At 36.9% G+C, this 16,674-nt stretch overlaps 1 protein-coding gene across 6 annotated transcripts in view; it reads left to right on the forward strand.

Moving 5' to 3' along the window:
* Stag1 (STAG1 cohesin complex component) overlaps window positions 1-16,674 on the forward strand; it is a 383,606-nt gene that overhangs the window by 232,643 nt on the left and 134,289 nt on the right. For all 6 annotated transcript variants that reach the window (XM_087562318.1, XM_087562317.1, NM_001433817.1 and 3 more), the window contains one exon: window positions 9,578-9,676. In XM_087562318.1, the coding sequence (XP_087418444.1) occupies window positions 9,578-9,676 (99 nt within the window). The remainder of the gene's footprint in view (window positions 1-9,577; window positions 9,677-16,674) is intronic.

Raw genomic sequence — 16,674 nt, forward strand, 5'->3', positions numbered from 1 at the left:
CATGGTATTTCTGTAACATTAACTACCAGGTATTCATAAATATAAGAATTTTGTGCGTTTTAAATTGTAGTAAATTTTTGTGGGGTTTTTTCTTTTTTTATTTTTTTTTATTTTTTTTTTCTTTTCTTTTTTTTAGCTGAGTACCGAACCCAGGGCCTTGTGCTTGCTAGGCAAGCGCTCTACCACTGAGCTAAATCCCCAACTAAATTGTAGTAATTTTAATTGACTAAGATATAGCTATTAGAGTACTTTTAGAATATAACTACATCTGTAGATCTAGAAAGAAATTTGGTAATAATATTTGAAGACTTTTTCTGTGTCTTGATGTTTATTAAAATAATGCTTTGTAATTACTACTGCAGAGATGGCTCAGCATGTAAAGATGCTTGATGTTCCATTCTGGAAGCCCGAGTTCACCTAAAGGGAAGAGAGTCACCAGTATTTAGTGTATTTCCAGCCTCCACATATGTACTCATACATACTATCACACATGCACATATAGACACACATGAATAAAAAGCACATTCAAAATATTGACAATTATTAATGTTGAAAAATCCCACTTGCAATTATCTCCAAGAGTTGTATTAAAGTTCTTGAATGTATACAGACATACTTTCTCAGCTTGAATGCTTAACATACAGATTGTAAATTGGGGACTAAAAGATGTTTTTCCCAATTCAGTACCACATTCAAAGAATGTTAATATTTTTGCCCTTGAATACAAATCTGTAGGAAATATATAATTTTAGACCAGATTGCATATTTCTGTTTCAATTTTTTTCATGTATAATCTTCATGTGAATTTAGACTTTTGTATTTAAGCCTTCTTTAGGTTGACTTCTGAATTTTATTTTTACAATTTCAAATAATGTAGAATCACAGTATACCCACATGAATGGTTTCATCTACTCTAAATAAGTCAGTTGTCAGTCTTTTCAATATATTTAAACTGTAATACTTTTATTCTCTCTCACTTCCATCTAAGTTCTTCCTCCAATCCCCCAAGAGTATTTTTCTATAATTGTGAACACTGAGCAATTTTAACTGATCTTTACAAAGGACCACCAATTCTGGGAAGATACTAATTTTCTGTTGTTACTGTAAAAGTCATTAATTTTTAATCAAATATTTTAGATTATTATTTCATTTTATATATATGGGTATTTTGCCTGAATCTGTATATGTGAATTTTGTGCATGTGTGTTACCCAGTAAGGTCAGAATAGAGTGTTAGCTCCCCAGAGACTAGGATTAGTGATATTTGTGAGCTGGAACCTGAATGGGGGACTTCTGCAAGAGATACAAGTATTCGGTTTTTTCTCTCCCCATTTTTTTTCTTTTATTGGATATTTCTTTATTTAAATTTAAATGTTATCCTCTTTCCCGGTTTCCCCTCAGAAAACTCCCTATTCCATTCCCCCTCCCTCTGATCCTATGGGGGTGCTTCCCCTCCCACCCACCCACCTCCTAGCCCTTGAATTACCATAAACCAAGGCATCACTTTCACACAACCAAGGGCCTCTCTTTACACCGATGCCAGATTAGGCCATTCTCTGCTACATATACAGCTGGAGCCGAAGGTTGCTCCATGTGTACTCTTTGGTTGGTGGTTTAGTCCCTGGAAGCTCGTGGGGGGGAGGCTCTGGTTGGTTGGTATTGTTGTTCTTCTTATCGGGTGGCAAACTCTTTCAGCACCTTCAGTCCTTTCTCTAACTCCTCCATTTGGAACCCCGTACTCAGTCAAATGATTGGCTGTGAACATCCACCTTTATATATGACAGACTTTGGCATAGCCACTCAGGAGACAGCTGTATCAGGCTCCTGTCATCATGTACTTGTTGGCATCCACAATAATGTCTGGGTTTGGTGGCTGTATATGGGATGGATCCCCAGGTGGGGCAGTCTCTGGATGGCCTTTCTTTCACTCACTGCTCCACACTTTGTCTCCATATTTCCTCCTGTGAGTATTTCCCCATCTAAGAAGGACTGGAGCATCCACACGTTGGTCTTCCTTCTTGAACTTCATGTGATCTGTAAATTGTATCTTGCGTATTCCAAGCTTTTGGGCTAATATCCACTTATAATATCCACTTTACTCACCAATAGTGAGTGCACACCATGTGTGTGCATTTGGGATTGGATTATATCACTGAGGATGATATTTTCTAGTTCTATCCAGTACCTAACAATGCAAGAAAGTCATTATTTTTGATAGCTGAGTAGTCCTCCATTGTGTAGATGTACCAGATTTTCTATATCCATTCCTCTGTTGAAGGGCATCTGGGTTCATTCCAGCTTCTGATTCCAGTTCTCTGGTAGAACTTTTGGGGTCGCTTAAGTACACTATCATATCATCTGCAAATCGTGATATTTTGACTTCTTCCTTTCCAATACTTATCCTTTTGACCTTTTGTTGTCTGATTGTTCTGGCTAGGACTTCGAGTACTATATTGAATAAGAAGTAGACAGTGAGCGGCCTGTGTAGCCCCTACTGTCAGTGGGATTGCTTCAAGTTTCTCTCCATTTGTTGTGTTCATGGATTCATTTTCTGAGAATTTTATGGAGTATTTTTGCATCAATGTTCATAAGAGAAATTGGTCTGAAGCTCTCTTTCCTTGTGGGGTCTTTGTGTGGTTTAGATATAAGCATAATTGTGGCTTCAAAGAATGAATTGAGTATTATTACTTCTGTTTCTATTTTGTTGAATAATTTGATGAGTGTTTGTATTAAGTCTTCTTTTTTTTTTTTTTTCTTTTCTTTTCTTTTTTTCGGAGCCGGGGACCGAACCCAGGGCCTTGCACTTGCTAGGCAAGCGCTCTACCACTGAGCTAAATCCCCAACCCCGTATTAAGTCTTCTTTTAAGGCCTGATAGAATTCTGCACTAAACCTATCTGGTCATGGGCTTTTTTTGGTTGGGAGACTATTAATGACTGCTTCTATTTCTTTAGGGGTTATGGGACTGTGTGGATGATTTATTTTATTCTGATTTAACTTTGGTACCTGTTATCTGTCTAGAAAATTGCCCATTTACTCCAAAATTTCCCGTTTTGTTAAGTATAGGCTTTTGTAGTAGGATCTGATAAATTTTTTTAATTTCCCCAGTTTCTGTTGTTGTCTCCCTGTTCATTTCTGATTTTGTTAGCCCTCTGGTTAGTGTGACTAAGGGTTTATCTATCTTAATTTTTCTCAAAAAAAAAAAAAAAAAAAGCTCCTGGTTTTGTTGACTCTTTCTATAGTTCTTTTTGTTTCTACTTCGTTGATTTCAGCCCTGAGATTGATTATTTCCTGCTGTCTGCTCCTCTTAGGTGTATTTGTTTCTTTTTGTTCTAGAGCGTTTAGGAGTGCTGTCAAGTGGCTAGTGTATGCTGCCTCCAGTTTCTTTTAGAGGCACTCAGAGCCGTGAGCTTTCCTCTTAGCACTGCTTTCATTGTGTCCTGTAAGTTTAGGTATGTCTTTCCTTCATTTTCTTAAATTCTAAAAAAAAATCTTTAATTTCTTTCTTTATTTCTTCCTTCACCAAGTTATTGAGGAAAGCAATATTCAGCTTCTATGTGTACGTGGGCTTGCTGTTCTTGTTGTTCGTGAAAACCAGTCTTAGTCCATGGTGATCTGATAAGGATGTGTAGGATTATTTCGATCTTGTATCTGTTGAGGCCTATTTTATGACCACTTATTATGTTCAGTTTTGGTGAAGGAAACATGACGTGCTGATAAAAAGGTATATTCTTCTGTTTTAGGATGAAATGTTCTATAGATATCTGTTAAATTCATTTGGTTCATAACTTGTGTCGGTTTCAGTGTGTCTCTGTTCACTTTCTGTTTCCATGATCTGTGCACTGCTGAGAGTCGGGTGTTGAAGTTTCTCACTATTATTATGGGAGATGCAGTGTGTGCTTTTAGCTTTAGTAAAGTTTATTTATGAATTTGGGTGTCCTTGCATTTGGGATATAGATGATTAGAATTGAGAATTCATCTTGTTTGATTTTTCCTTTGATGAGTATGAAGTGTCCTTTATCTCTTTGGATTATTTTTAGTTGAAAGTCAATTTTATTTGATATTAAATGGCTAGTTCAGCTTGTTTCTTGGGACCATCTGCTTGGAAATTTGTTTCCTAGTCTTTTTTACCTGTAGGTAGTGTCTGTCTGTATGAGTGAGGTGCATTTCCTATATGCAGTAAAATGCTGGGTCCTGTTTACATATGCAGTCTGTTAGTCCTTTTTTTATTTGGGAATTGAGTCCATTGATGTTAAGAGAAATTAAGGAAAAGTAATCGTTGCTTTCTCCTGTTTTGTTGTTAGAGGTAGAATTCTGTTTGTGAGACTGTCTTCTTTTGGACTACTTGAAAGAAGATTACTTTCTTGCTTTTTTTAAGGTGTAGTTTCCCTCCTTATGTTGGAGTTTTCCCTTGTAGGGCTAGATTTGTGGAAAGATAAATGTGTAAATTCATTTTTTGACATGGAATATCTTGGTTTCGCCATTTGTGTTAATTGAGAGTTTTACTGGGTATAATAGCCTGGGCTCACATTGTGTTCTTTTGGGGTCTATTACATCTTCCCAGGATCTTCTGGCTTTCATAGTCGCTGGTGAGAAGTCCAGTATAATTCTCATAAGTCTGCCTTTATATGTTTCTTGACCTTTTCCTCTTATTTCTTTTAATATTCTTTCTTTGTTTTGTGCATTTGATGTTTTGGTTCTTATGTGACATTCTATAGGCTTCTTGTATGTTCATGAGCATCTCTTTCTTTAGGTTAGAGAAGGTTTCTTCTATAATTTTGTTAAAGATATTTCATGGCCCTTTAAGTTGGGAATCTTCACTCTTCTATACCCATTATCCTTATGTTTCTTCTTCTCATTGTGTCCTAGATTTTCAGGATGTTTTGGGTTAGGAGCTTTTTGTGTTTTGCATTTTCTTGCACTGCTTTGTCGCTGGTTTCTATGGTATCCTCTGCCCCCGAGATTCTCTCTACTATCTCTTGTATTCCGTTAGTGATGCTCACATCTGTGACTCTTGATCTCTTTCCTAGGTTTTCTATCTCCAGGATTGTCTCCCTTTGTGATTTCTTTATTGTTTCTATTTCCACATTTAGATCCTTGATGGTTTTATTCAGTTTTTTCACCTGTTTGGTTGTCTTTTCCTGTAATTCCTTAAGGGATTTTATGTTTTCTCTTTAAGGGCTTCTACCTGTTTACCCGTGTTCTCCTGTATTTCTTTAACAGAGTTCTTTTTGCTCTTCTCAAAGTCCTCTAACATCATCATCTTTCAGACAGGAACAATTCTGGGTCATAGTTGTTGATGATGGATGGTAATTCCATCCCTCTACTTGATGATGCCCTGTCTCTCTGCTGGAGGTGGACTTTACAAGTTCCCCCTCCCCACCGTAGGAAAGTGTATCTAAGGTTCTTCCCTTTGAGTCCTCAGAGCCTCTCACCTCCTAGGTCTCTGGTATAGTCTAGGGGTTCCTTCCAGCTCCTACCTTCTGAGGTTGCCTGTTTCGATTCTTTCTGCTGGACCTCAGGACTTCAGTCCTGTTCGTTCCCCGCCCAATACCTGATCATGTTCCCCTCTGTTTATCTCTGTTGTGCTTCTCACTCATATCCTTCCCTCTCTCCCCACCCCTTCCTAGGATTCTTCTATTATCCCCTCTTTTTATCTCTGTTGTGCTTCTCACTCATATCCTTCCCTCTCACCCCACCCCTTCCTAGGATTCTTCTATTATCCCTCCCAAGTGGGATTGAGGGAGGCGTTCTCCCTTAGGCCCTTCGGCTTGTTAGCCTTCTTGAGTTTGTGGATTGTATCCTGGGAATTCTGTACTTTTTGCCTAATATCTACTTATTAGTGAATACATTCCATACATATACTTTTGGGTCTGAGTTACCTCACTCAGGATGATATTTTCTAGTTTATCCATTTGCACGCCAATCTTTTTTTTTTTTCATCTTTATTAACTTGAGTATTTCTTATTTACATTTCCATTGTTATTATTGCACACCAATCTTAAGGAGACCTGTTTTTATTTAAGATTTTGTCTTCTAGGATGACTCTAGCTTATGTAAAATGAACATAAAAACAAGCCAGTACACTTAGCAGCCACCCCTCAATTCTTCAGTTCTTACAGTTGTCGCTGACCGCACTCCCTCAAACATTTGAATGCTGTACAGTTAACATACATAGTCTTCCACCCACAGATAAGGATATTAGCAACTATACTGTTATTTTGTATGAGTAACTGTCACCTACCAAGATCTTCAAGTAATCTAGTACAAAGTGTGTTCTTAAAGGCTTCATTTGCATCTTTTCTGTTAGGTCAAGTTCATAATAAACCAATCCAAATTCTGAGTCATTTGTCACTTAATAGAATTTATGTTCTGGTACCTGTATCATTTGACCATTTCATCAGTGTATGAACATGTACAGTATTTATGAACAACCTTGATAATGCTGCTTGAAACAGACTAGAAGCTCAATAAACATAAAATGTTTGAGGCTGCTGTTAGCTTAACTCAGCATACTAATTTACTCTAGATTTCTCAAGTGTATGTTCTGAAATAATAAATATACTACGGTAGATACATAATGAAGCAACATAGTAACTGTAATTGAATATTTTATATTTTACTGCATTCTAGGTACATAGTTTGTTTACACCTTCATGACCACAAACATATATCACTAACACATTGCACTGGTATTTTAATGGCTAAAATGCGAAAGTTAAATAAGAACTTTTTGGCTTTACTATAATCTTATGTATGTTAAATGCATAATCCTTTATTGATCAAAACATCCTTTTATAGCTTTGATTGTATTGAGGTTTCTGTTCTGCTATAGCCAGTAAGAAAGTGAGGAAAGTATAATAAATAAGGCAACAAACGAAACTGTGATTTCAGGGTTGTTTTATTATTCTGTTGTTGCTTATCACCTCCTAGAGAAGTTCTTTTCTTAGCGTATGATTTCACAGGGTACTTAAGAAAATAAATTGTACCTTAAATATATTACTTGTAGATATTACTGAAAATAGGAATAAAGGAAATAAGATTAGACTTTACTGATAAGATTTATTCTATTGTGAGGGAGACTGAGAAGAGGGTTGACAACTGGAATGTAAATAAATAAAACAATAAAAATATTCGTTTTATTTATATCTACGTCTGTTTGTATAAGTGTTTGCCATGCGTGTGCATGCCTGCAGTGGACAAAACATGGTGCTGGATTCCCTACCTAGGTGAAGTTACAGGCTGTTATAAGAAGCCTGATTTGGATTCTAGGAACTGAACTCAGGTCTTCTGGAAGATCAGGAGGTCCTTTTGACTTCCGAGGTATCTCTCCAGCCCTGGGTTAGACTGTTTTATCCTCAAGCCTTTGGGATTTTTTTCTGGATGGTTATTGTCTATGGTCAGTTTCTCTGAAAGGGTACAAATAAGACCCAATATCAGCCAACAGAGACAAAGGCAAAGAAGTAGCCAAGTGATGGGAGATTTGGGTGGAATCGGAGTAGCATCTGCTGTGGGTACTTAAGTTCCTGTTGAGCATTTAGAGAAAAACATTCTGTTGATCAGTGATATATAGAAATTACTTGACACTGCACATACAGTAAAGTGGTTTTATGTACCTCTTTATTTATTCATTCGTCCTATGAATGACCATGGATGATAATGATATTACCAAAATCTAAAATGTTAAAAAAAACACCTCATTTTCTGAATTTTTTCAAACTTTTATCAGTGTACTCCTATATGTAATTTTTAAGAGAAATTTTATAAATGCCACCAGAATAGCTGATGTTTTGTGTCATTTCTTATGCAGCTTACAGACTATTGAGTTACAAACTAAAATCTAATTTTGTTTGCTTCCAGAGTAGATTGATATTGCCAAAATACATTACTTTTAGAGTATAGAAACTTCAATCTTATTTGAATTCTTTCTTAGTTTTAGATAAATTTCTAGATGATATTGAATGTATTTTGATCTCCAATGTTTTCCATTCAATTTTTCTTTTTGATGGGGAATCCAGTCTTTATATTTATGAAGTTCAAGTCTTTTAACCTGTAACAGTTTTGTAAATTAAGAAAGTATTGGAGTCTGGAAAGATGGCTTAGTGTTCTTCCTGAGCTCAATTTCCAGCAACCACATGGTGGCTTACAACCATCTGTAATGAGATGTAGACAGCTACAGTGCACTCATATACATTAGGTAGGTAGATAGATAGATAGATAGAGTTAAATGGTTTATTTATTTACTTTTACACTACCAGATTTTATTCCCCTCCCAGTCACCCTCTGGGTGTCCCACATCCCATACCTTCCCCCTTTCCCCTGTCTCCACAAGGATGTCCTCACCTCACCCACACCACCAGACATCTAAGCTCCCTGGGGCCTCCAGTCTCTTGAGGGTTAGGTGTATCTTTTCTGACTGAACCCAGACCTGGGAGTCCTCTGCTGTACATGTGTCAAGAGGCCTCATCTCAGCTGGTGTATGCTGCCTGGTTGGTGGTCTGAGAGATCTCAGGGGTCCAGGTTAATTGAGACTGCTGGTCCTCCTACTAGGTTGCCCTCCTCCTCAGCTTCCTCCAGCTTTTCCCTAATTCTACCACAGGGGTCAGCAGCTTATTTTCATTGTTGGGTGTAAATATCTGCATCTGACTCTTTCAACTGCTTGTTGAGTCTTTTTGAGGACAGTCATGATAGATCCTTTTTGTGAGCCTCAATAAAGTGTCAGGCCTTGGCGCCTCTCCTTGAGCTGGATCCCACTTTTGACCTGTCGCTGGACCTCCTCAGGCTCTTCTCCATTTCCATCCCTGCATTTCTTTCAGACAGGAACAATTATGGGTCAGAGTTCTGACTGTGGTATAGCAACCCCATCCCTCACTTGATGCCCTGTCTTTCTGCTGGAGGTGGGCTCTACAAGTTCCCTCTCCCCATTGTAGGTCATTTCATCTAGGGGCCCCCCCTCTGAGTCCTGAGAGTCTTTTACCTCCCAAATTTAATGACTTTGTTAGGGATCCTTTCTGCTGGGATAGGGATTTAGCTCGGTAGACTGCAGTATTCTGCTAATGAATAGATGATAGCATTTATAAAACTCTTCTTTCTATAGAGTTTGGCTCCATTTTAAGTAGTTTGCTACTTGGCCGTTTTCCTAAATGCTCTCTTTTCTCTGTGATATAGAAAAGCATATGTTAAATATTGGTTAGATAAATAAATGATTTTCCCTTAATAGAAGATTGTTTTTGTGGGATCATTCTATAATTATAAACAGAACAAGTGAACATACTATTTTCTACCTGTTAAAATAGATTATAAATTTAACATACTACTGAGGCATATGGACAGTATTTCATGGTCGGACATAGTTTCTAAATATTTGATAAAGGTTTTAATTCGTAAGTCACTTAACTTTTATTGCAGTTTTTATTAAATCAGACTAGGCAATTGGTCTTTCTAATTTTATGTTTAAGTATGAAATATGTTGAATAAGTTAGCCTGAGTAATTCTATTCTTCATATAGTCTTAGTTGTTTTTTTAACTCTTGAACACTGGAGATGATTGTTTCGTTCTTTTTTTCTTTGTATTTTTAAAGCAAGGTGAAGTCAGACTGAAGTGTTTGAAAGCTCTACAAAGCCTGTATACCAATAGAGAATTATTCCCCAAATTGGAGCTGTTTACTAATCGATTCAAGGTAAGTGTCAAAACGATGAGCTTACATTTTTATTTCTGAATCTGTTACCTTTCATAATAATTTCCAGGTCTATCCATTTTCTTGCAAATTTTATTTCACTTTTCTTTTTAACTGAATAAAGTTATATTTTGTATATATACCACACTTTTGTAGTCTATTAGTTGATAGACATTTTGACTAATTGTATTTTTTTGCCACTGTGAGTGGCAAGAAACTATGGATTATAAGAATTTCAGTGATAAGACAGAGTCTTTTGTAGAAGTGGCTGAGAGTGGAATTAATGTTTCGTGTTAGTTATATTTTTAACGTTGAGACCCTCCCCATACTGATTTCTATAATGTCTACCACAGAATATATTTGTACAATTATGGATAAGGTTCTTTACCCTACATTCTTATCAACACCATTTTCTTTCTGGGTGATGGTTATTTTGACTGGGATGAGGCTAGATTACAAAGTAATTTTTAAATTTTCCTGATTGCTAAGAATGTTAATACTTTTAAAAATATTTGTTGTTCTCTCGTATTTCTTATTTTGATAGTTTTTTGTTTAATTCATTAGCTTATTTGTTGATGGGCTGTTCTGGAGTTTCGGTTTTAACTTTTATAGTTCTTTATATCTTCTGGATACTAACTCCTTTTGTAAAGTATAGCTGTCAATGATTTTCTTCCAGTTTGGATGTTGTTTTCCTTTAATAGGAAAGAGGTTTTTAATTTCAGATAGTCAAACTTAGCAATGTTTTCGACTGCTTGCTGTGCTGCTTCAGAAAGTTCTTGCCTATGTCTATATTGCGAAGTGTTCCCCCTCAATAATGTTAGTGTTTAAGGCTTTAAAACCTCTAATCCATTGGAATTAATTTTGATGGTAGAAAAGGAGATGAAGATCTAGGTTCATACTTCTGCAATCAGATAACTTGTATTGCCAACACCATTTGTTGAATAGACTGTGTTTTGAGTTTTGTTTTATTTTGTTTTCTAGTGTGTATTAACAACATAAAAAGTTAGAAAAGTTTGCATGTATTTGTTTCTGAGGCCTTTGATCTACACATCTGGTTTTCTGTCCCAATATCTTGCTGTTTTTGCCATTATCACTATATATACTTCAAAGGTCGGTATTGTGCTGTCTCCATAGTGTTCTTCCTGCTATGAATTATGATCCCTATAACAGTAATCCTACCAACTAGAACCATGGAATGTGGTGTTTCTCAACCTGTGACGCGGGACTCCTTTTGGATCAAACAATCTGTTGACATGAGACTATCAAAAAACACAGATATTTGCAATAAGATTTATAAAGTAGCAAAATTACAGTGATGAAGTAGTAGTGAAATAATTTTATGACTGGAGACCCCACAACATGAGGAACTGTGAGAAAGGGTCACAGCGTTAGGAAAGTCTGCAGTTTATTTCTACGGTGCCTTGAAAATTTCACTTTTTGAATTCTTCAACTTAATTGTTTAGGATTGATTATCCTTGATTGTGGGCTGGGTCTACATGCCATGACACAAGAAGTGAAAAGACAATTCTTTAGACTTGGGTATTTTTCCTCCAACTTTACATGGGTCTCAATGATCAAACAGGTTGCTAAGCTTCTGAAACGAGTGCTGTTGACCATTGAACCGCGTCTCCAATCCTTTTTGAGGTTATTGTGAATGTAATTATTTTTCCCCTAATTAGTCTTCAGCAAATTACTTGTTGGTGTATGAAAAAGGTAGTGGATGTTATGCTGATTTTTTATACTGAAATTTTACTGAATTTATCAGTGTTTTCGGGTAGCATCTATAGGATGTTGAGTATAACATCAGATCATCCCCAAATAGGGATATTTGATTTGTCTTGATGCTTTAACTTCAAGCTCAATTCCAGATACAAGTGAAGAACACCTTATCTTTTTTTATTATTTTAGAGAAAGTGCTATTTCTCTAGCAAGTGTAAATATTTGGCTATATATTTATTTTATTCTTTTGCGATATGTCCTATCTAATATCTTCAGGACTTTTGTCATGAAAACATATTGAAATAACTTTTGTTATGAAAACAGATGCTTTTTCTTTTTCTATGTTGATGTTACTGTGATTTCTTTTATATGTTTTAAGTCTGTCCTGTGGTATATTATAGTCATTGGAGAGCATACATTAAACCAGCCTTGCATCCCTTGGATGAAACCATTTGTGTTATAGGGTATTAATATGTCTTTTAGTTTGATTCAAACATATTTTTGTTTTTTTGTATCTTTTTGTAGTTTTAGTATCAGTAATCCTAGCTGAGTGGAATGAGTATGGCTAATATCTTTTTCTCTTTCATGCCACATAGTGTGAATCATCAGCATTAGATCTTTATAAGTTTCATAAAATTCAACTCTGAATTCATCACTCCTGAGCTTTTGTTTGTGGAGATTTTTTTTCTATTGTTGCTTCAGTCTTACTGCTTAGAATAAATCTATGTATCTCTAATTTGGATTATTACATAAATTTAGAATTTTAACCAACCTTTTTCTTACTTTTCAGCTTTTTGAACTAAGTATTCAAAGTGATTAATAAATATATACATTGGTAAATATGTACATTGGAGTCTGTTTGAGTATCTTCCTCTTAATCTATAATTTTATTGATTAGGTCTTCTTTTAGTTCTTTTGGCTAGGGTTCAATCAATCTGGTTAATCTTTTTAAAGGACATATTTGTTTACTTCCACCTATCCTTTTAGAATTCTATTTCATTATTTTTTTTCCTCTAATGATTTCTGTGTACTAGTTTGTGTTTGGTTCTTTTTCTGGAACCTGAAGATCTATTGACTTGTATTGCTGCCTTATATATTGGAGATTTCTGCTTTTTAACATTTGAGCTGTAAGCTTTTTCTTAGGACTGCTTTGGCTCTGTCTCAGAGAATGTTCTGAAAGGTCAAGCTATGGTTTTTATGTTAGTCTAGTAATTTTCTAATTCCTCCATTATTTCTAATAATCCATTGTTCATTTAAATGTCTGTCATCCATTCGTCTAATATTCGTGTTGTTTTTGAGGGTTCTCCCGTGAATGTCTGGTTTTTTTTCTGCTATGATATAATTATATTTTATAGATTACTTCAACTTTTTATGTATTTGTTAAGCCTTTCCTTTTGGCTTAAAATTCTTTGGTGGGGAGAGGAAGCTTCTAAACAGGGCTTTTCTTTGTAGCTCTTGCTGTCCTGGAACTGCTCTGTAGAAGAGGTTGGCCTCTAACTGAGCTGCCTGCCTCCTGAGTGCTGATATTAAAGGTGTGTGACAGCACCACCTGCCTGGCTACAATTTTCTAAAAGGTTCTATGCACCATAGGAAAGAACCCCATCCCTCTACCTGTTTGGAATATTATAAATGTGTTAAATGTTGATAATTGATCTATGATAGAGCTTAATTCTGATGTTTCTTTCCTAATCTTCATTTTGGAAGACCTCTTTCAAGTATGAGTTTAGTATTGAGTATTCTGCCAATGTGATATCAGGACCCATTGGACTGTTAGGATGATTGTGTTTGACAAATTGTTATCTCCAAGTTTGGCTCATTGATGATTATAATAGTTACTTCTCGATGATTTATTTCCCCTTAGTTTATACCTTCTAAATAGTTTCTGTGTGCAGTCTATAAGCTTTTTCAAAACAATGATATAAATTGAATCCTGTATCTTACTCCAGACACTTCATCTCCATCTTTTTCATTGTTTCAGTGCTGTCACCCATCCCAGGAATTTGTGTTCTTCCACTTGCTCTTAGGTGTTGATGCTTTCTGCTGGTTTTTTTGTTTTGTTTTGTTTTGTTTTGTTTTTGTTTTTGTTTTCTTTTATTGGATACTTTCTTTACTTACATTTCAAATGTTATCCCCTTTCTTGGTTTCCCCTCCAGAAACCTCCTATCCCATTCCCCTACCCTCTGCCTCCTGGAGGGTGTTACTCACCTATCCACGCAATCCCTCTCATCTCCTGTCCTGGCATCCCCTACACTGGGGCCTCGAGCCTCCTTGGGACCAACGGCTTGTCTTCCCACTGATGTCCAACAAGGCCATCCTCTGCTACATATGCAGCTGGAGCCATGGGTCTCTCCATGTGTACTCCTTGGTTGGTGGTTTAGTCCCTGGGAGCTCTGGGGTGTCTGATTGGTTGATATTGTTGTTCTTCCTATGGGGTTACAAATACAGAGGTGGATGCTCACAGCTAAACATTGGACTGAGAACAGGGTCCCCAATGGAGGAGTTAGAAAAAACACCGAGGTAACTTAGGGGGTCTGCTGTGTTTCAGTTTAGTACTTGTTCCTTCACTTGCTCAGTTTGAGTTTAGTTCTTTTCAATATCTGAGTTCCCTTCCTCAGTTTTTCTTTTCTGTTTCTAAATTTTTCTTCCAAGTAACTGACTGTCTTCTTTATTTTGATAATGTTCTTTTCTTAGTCCTAAATTGATTTCTTCTGTTTAGTTTTCTCTGTGATCATTAATCCTTTTTAAATGTAGTACTTTGATATTGTTGTGGGTTTTTAGCTTTTATGTTATTTTTGCTTTGGTTCATTGATAGGTTGTATGTTAGTGAGTGTCATAGTGAGAATCTTAGTGTGTTCGTTTTTTGTAATCTGCTATTTTTAATTTCTCCCTTTTTCCCAGTGGTTTGGTTATATTATTTCATGTGAATTCTCCTGTCAGACTATCTTTGCTTGGATTTATATTCAGGGCAGGAGTCCTCCGAGAGTCAGCTATTGTAACAAATAAATGCTCACCAACATTCTCTGTGTTAGCTATAAGAGATACTTAGTTCATTTGTGTCCCAGAAAGTTCAGGGATTATACTACGAGGGTTGGAGAAACATGGAATAAGGGCTTTTTTTTTTTTTTATACTCATTGGACCTTTGAAAGTTCTCCTCTTTTTATTAACTTGAGTATTTCTTATATACATTTCGAGTGTTATTCCCTTTCCCGGTATCCGGGCAAACATCCCCCTCCCCCCTCCCCTTCCTTATGGGTGTTCCCCTCCCAACCCTCCCACCATTGCCGCCCTCCCCCCACCAGTCTAGTTCACTGGGGGTTCAGTCTTAGCAGGACCCAGGGCTTCCCCTTCCACTGGTGCTCTTACTAGGATATTCATTGCTACCTATGAGGTCAGAGTCCAGGGTCAGTCCATGTATAGTCTTTAGGTAGTGGCTTAGTCCCTGGAAGCTCTGGTTGCTTGGCATTGTTGTACATATGGAGTCTCGAGCCCCTTCAAGCTCTTCCAGTTCTTTCTCTGATTCCTTCAACGGGGGTCCTATTCTCAGTTCAGTGGTTTGCTGCTGGCATTCGCCTCTGTATTTGCTGTATTCTGGCTGTGTCTCTCAGGAGCGATCTACATCCGGCTCCTGTCGGTCTGCACTTCTTTGCTTCATCCATCTTGTCTAATTGGGTGGCTGTATATGTATGGGCCACATGTGGGGCAGGCTCTGAATGGGTGTTCCTTCAGTCTCTGTTTTAATCTTTGCCTCTCTCTTCCCTCCCAAGGGTATTCTTGTTCCCCTTTTAAAGAAGGAGTGAAGCATTCACATTTTGATCATCCGTCTTGAGTTTCATTTGCTCTAGGCATCTAGGGTAATTCAAGCATTTGGGCTTATAGCCACTTATCAATGAGTGCATACCATGTATGTCTTTCTGTGATTGGGTTAGCTCACTCAGGATGATGTTTTCCAGTTCCAACCATTTGCCTACGAATTTCATAAAGTCGTTGTTTTTGATAGCTGAGTAATATTCCATTGTGTAGATGTACCACATTTTCTGTATCCATTCCTCTGTTGAAGGGCATCTGGGTTCTTTCCAGCTTCTGGCTATTATAAATAAGGCTGCAATGAACATAGTGGAGCATGTGTCTTTTTTATATGTTGGGGCATCTTTTGGGTATATGCCCAAGAGAGGTATAGCTGGATCCTCAGGCAGTTCAATGTCCAATTTTCTGAGGATCCTCCAGACTGATTTCCAGAATGGTTGTACCAGTCTGCAATCCCACCAACAATGGAGGAGTGTTCCTCTTTCTCCACATCCTCGCCAGCATCTGTTGTCCCCTGAGTTTTTGATCTTAGCCATTCTCACTGGTGTGAGGTGAAATCTCAGGGTTGTTTTGATTTGCATTTCCCTTATGACTAAAGATGTTGAACATTTCTTTAGGTGTTTCTCAGCCATTCGGCATTCCTCAGCTGTGAATTCTTTGTTTACCTCTGAACCCCATTTTTTAATAGGGTTATTTGTTTCCCTGCGGTCCAACTTCTTGAGTTCTTTGTATATTTTGGATATAAGGCCTCTATCTGTTGTAGGATTGGTAAAGATCTTTTCCCAATCTGTTGGTTGCCGTTTTGTCCTAACCACCGTGTCCTTTGCCTTACAGAAGCTTTGTAGTTTTATGAGATCCCATTTGTCGATTCTTGATCTTAGAGCGTAAGCCATTGGTGTTTTGTTTAGGAAATTTTTTCCAGCAATCCACCATTTTTTTAGGAAGCTCTAAGGAAACTGGTGAATAAATACCGTTCTTCATAGCGCATTTACCCTGTAGGAGTTCTTACTTGTGGCTTCAAAGGAACTTTATTACTTAAAATGAGAATTTCTCTGTAGAAAGAGTTTTGAAATGTTTTTAATTGAAAGTTTACTTAACATAGTGTTTGGGAAATGCCAGTTGATGACAAACATTTTCACCGTCCTGGATTCGAATAGGTGGTTAGGCTTCTGTAGGTTCTAAGTCAGTCTGGTCTACATAGTGATCTCCAGGCTAGCCAGGGCTACATAGAAAGTTTCTGTCTAAAACAAGCAAAAATTCCATACCTCACTTATGTAAGATTTCAAGAATAAAGTTTGCCAAACAAGGCATGGTTATATATGACTTTCATCCCGGCATGAGGGAAACAGGCAACTGCATCTCTACAAGTTTTAGGCCATAGTGAGACTATGTTTAAAAAAGGAAAGAATGATAACTTTCTTATCTTTCTTGACATTGCATATATTCCTTCGAATACTTTAAGCCTTTCTTGACTCAT

The sequence above is a fragment of the Rattus norvegicus genome, chromosome 8 (assembly GCF_021556685.1).
Source record: "Rattus norvegicus strain SHRSP/BbbUtx chromosome 8, alternate assembly SHRSP_T2T, whole genome shotgun sequence".
NCBI classification, from domain to species: domain Eukaryota; kingdom Metazoa; phylum Chordata; class Mammalia; order Rodentia; family Muridae; genus Rattus; species Rattus norvegicus.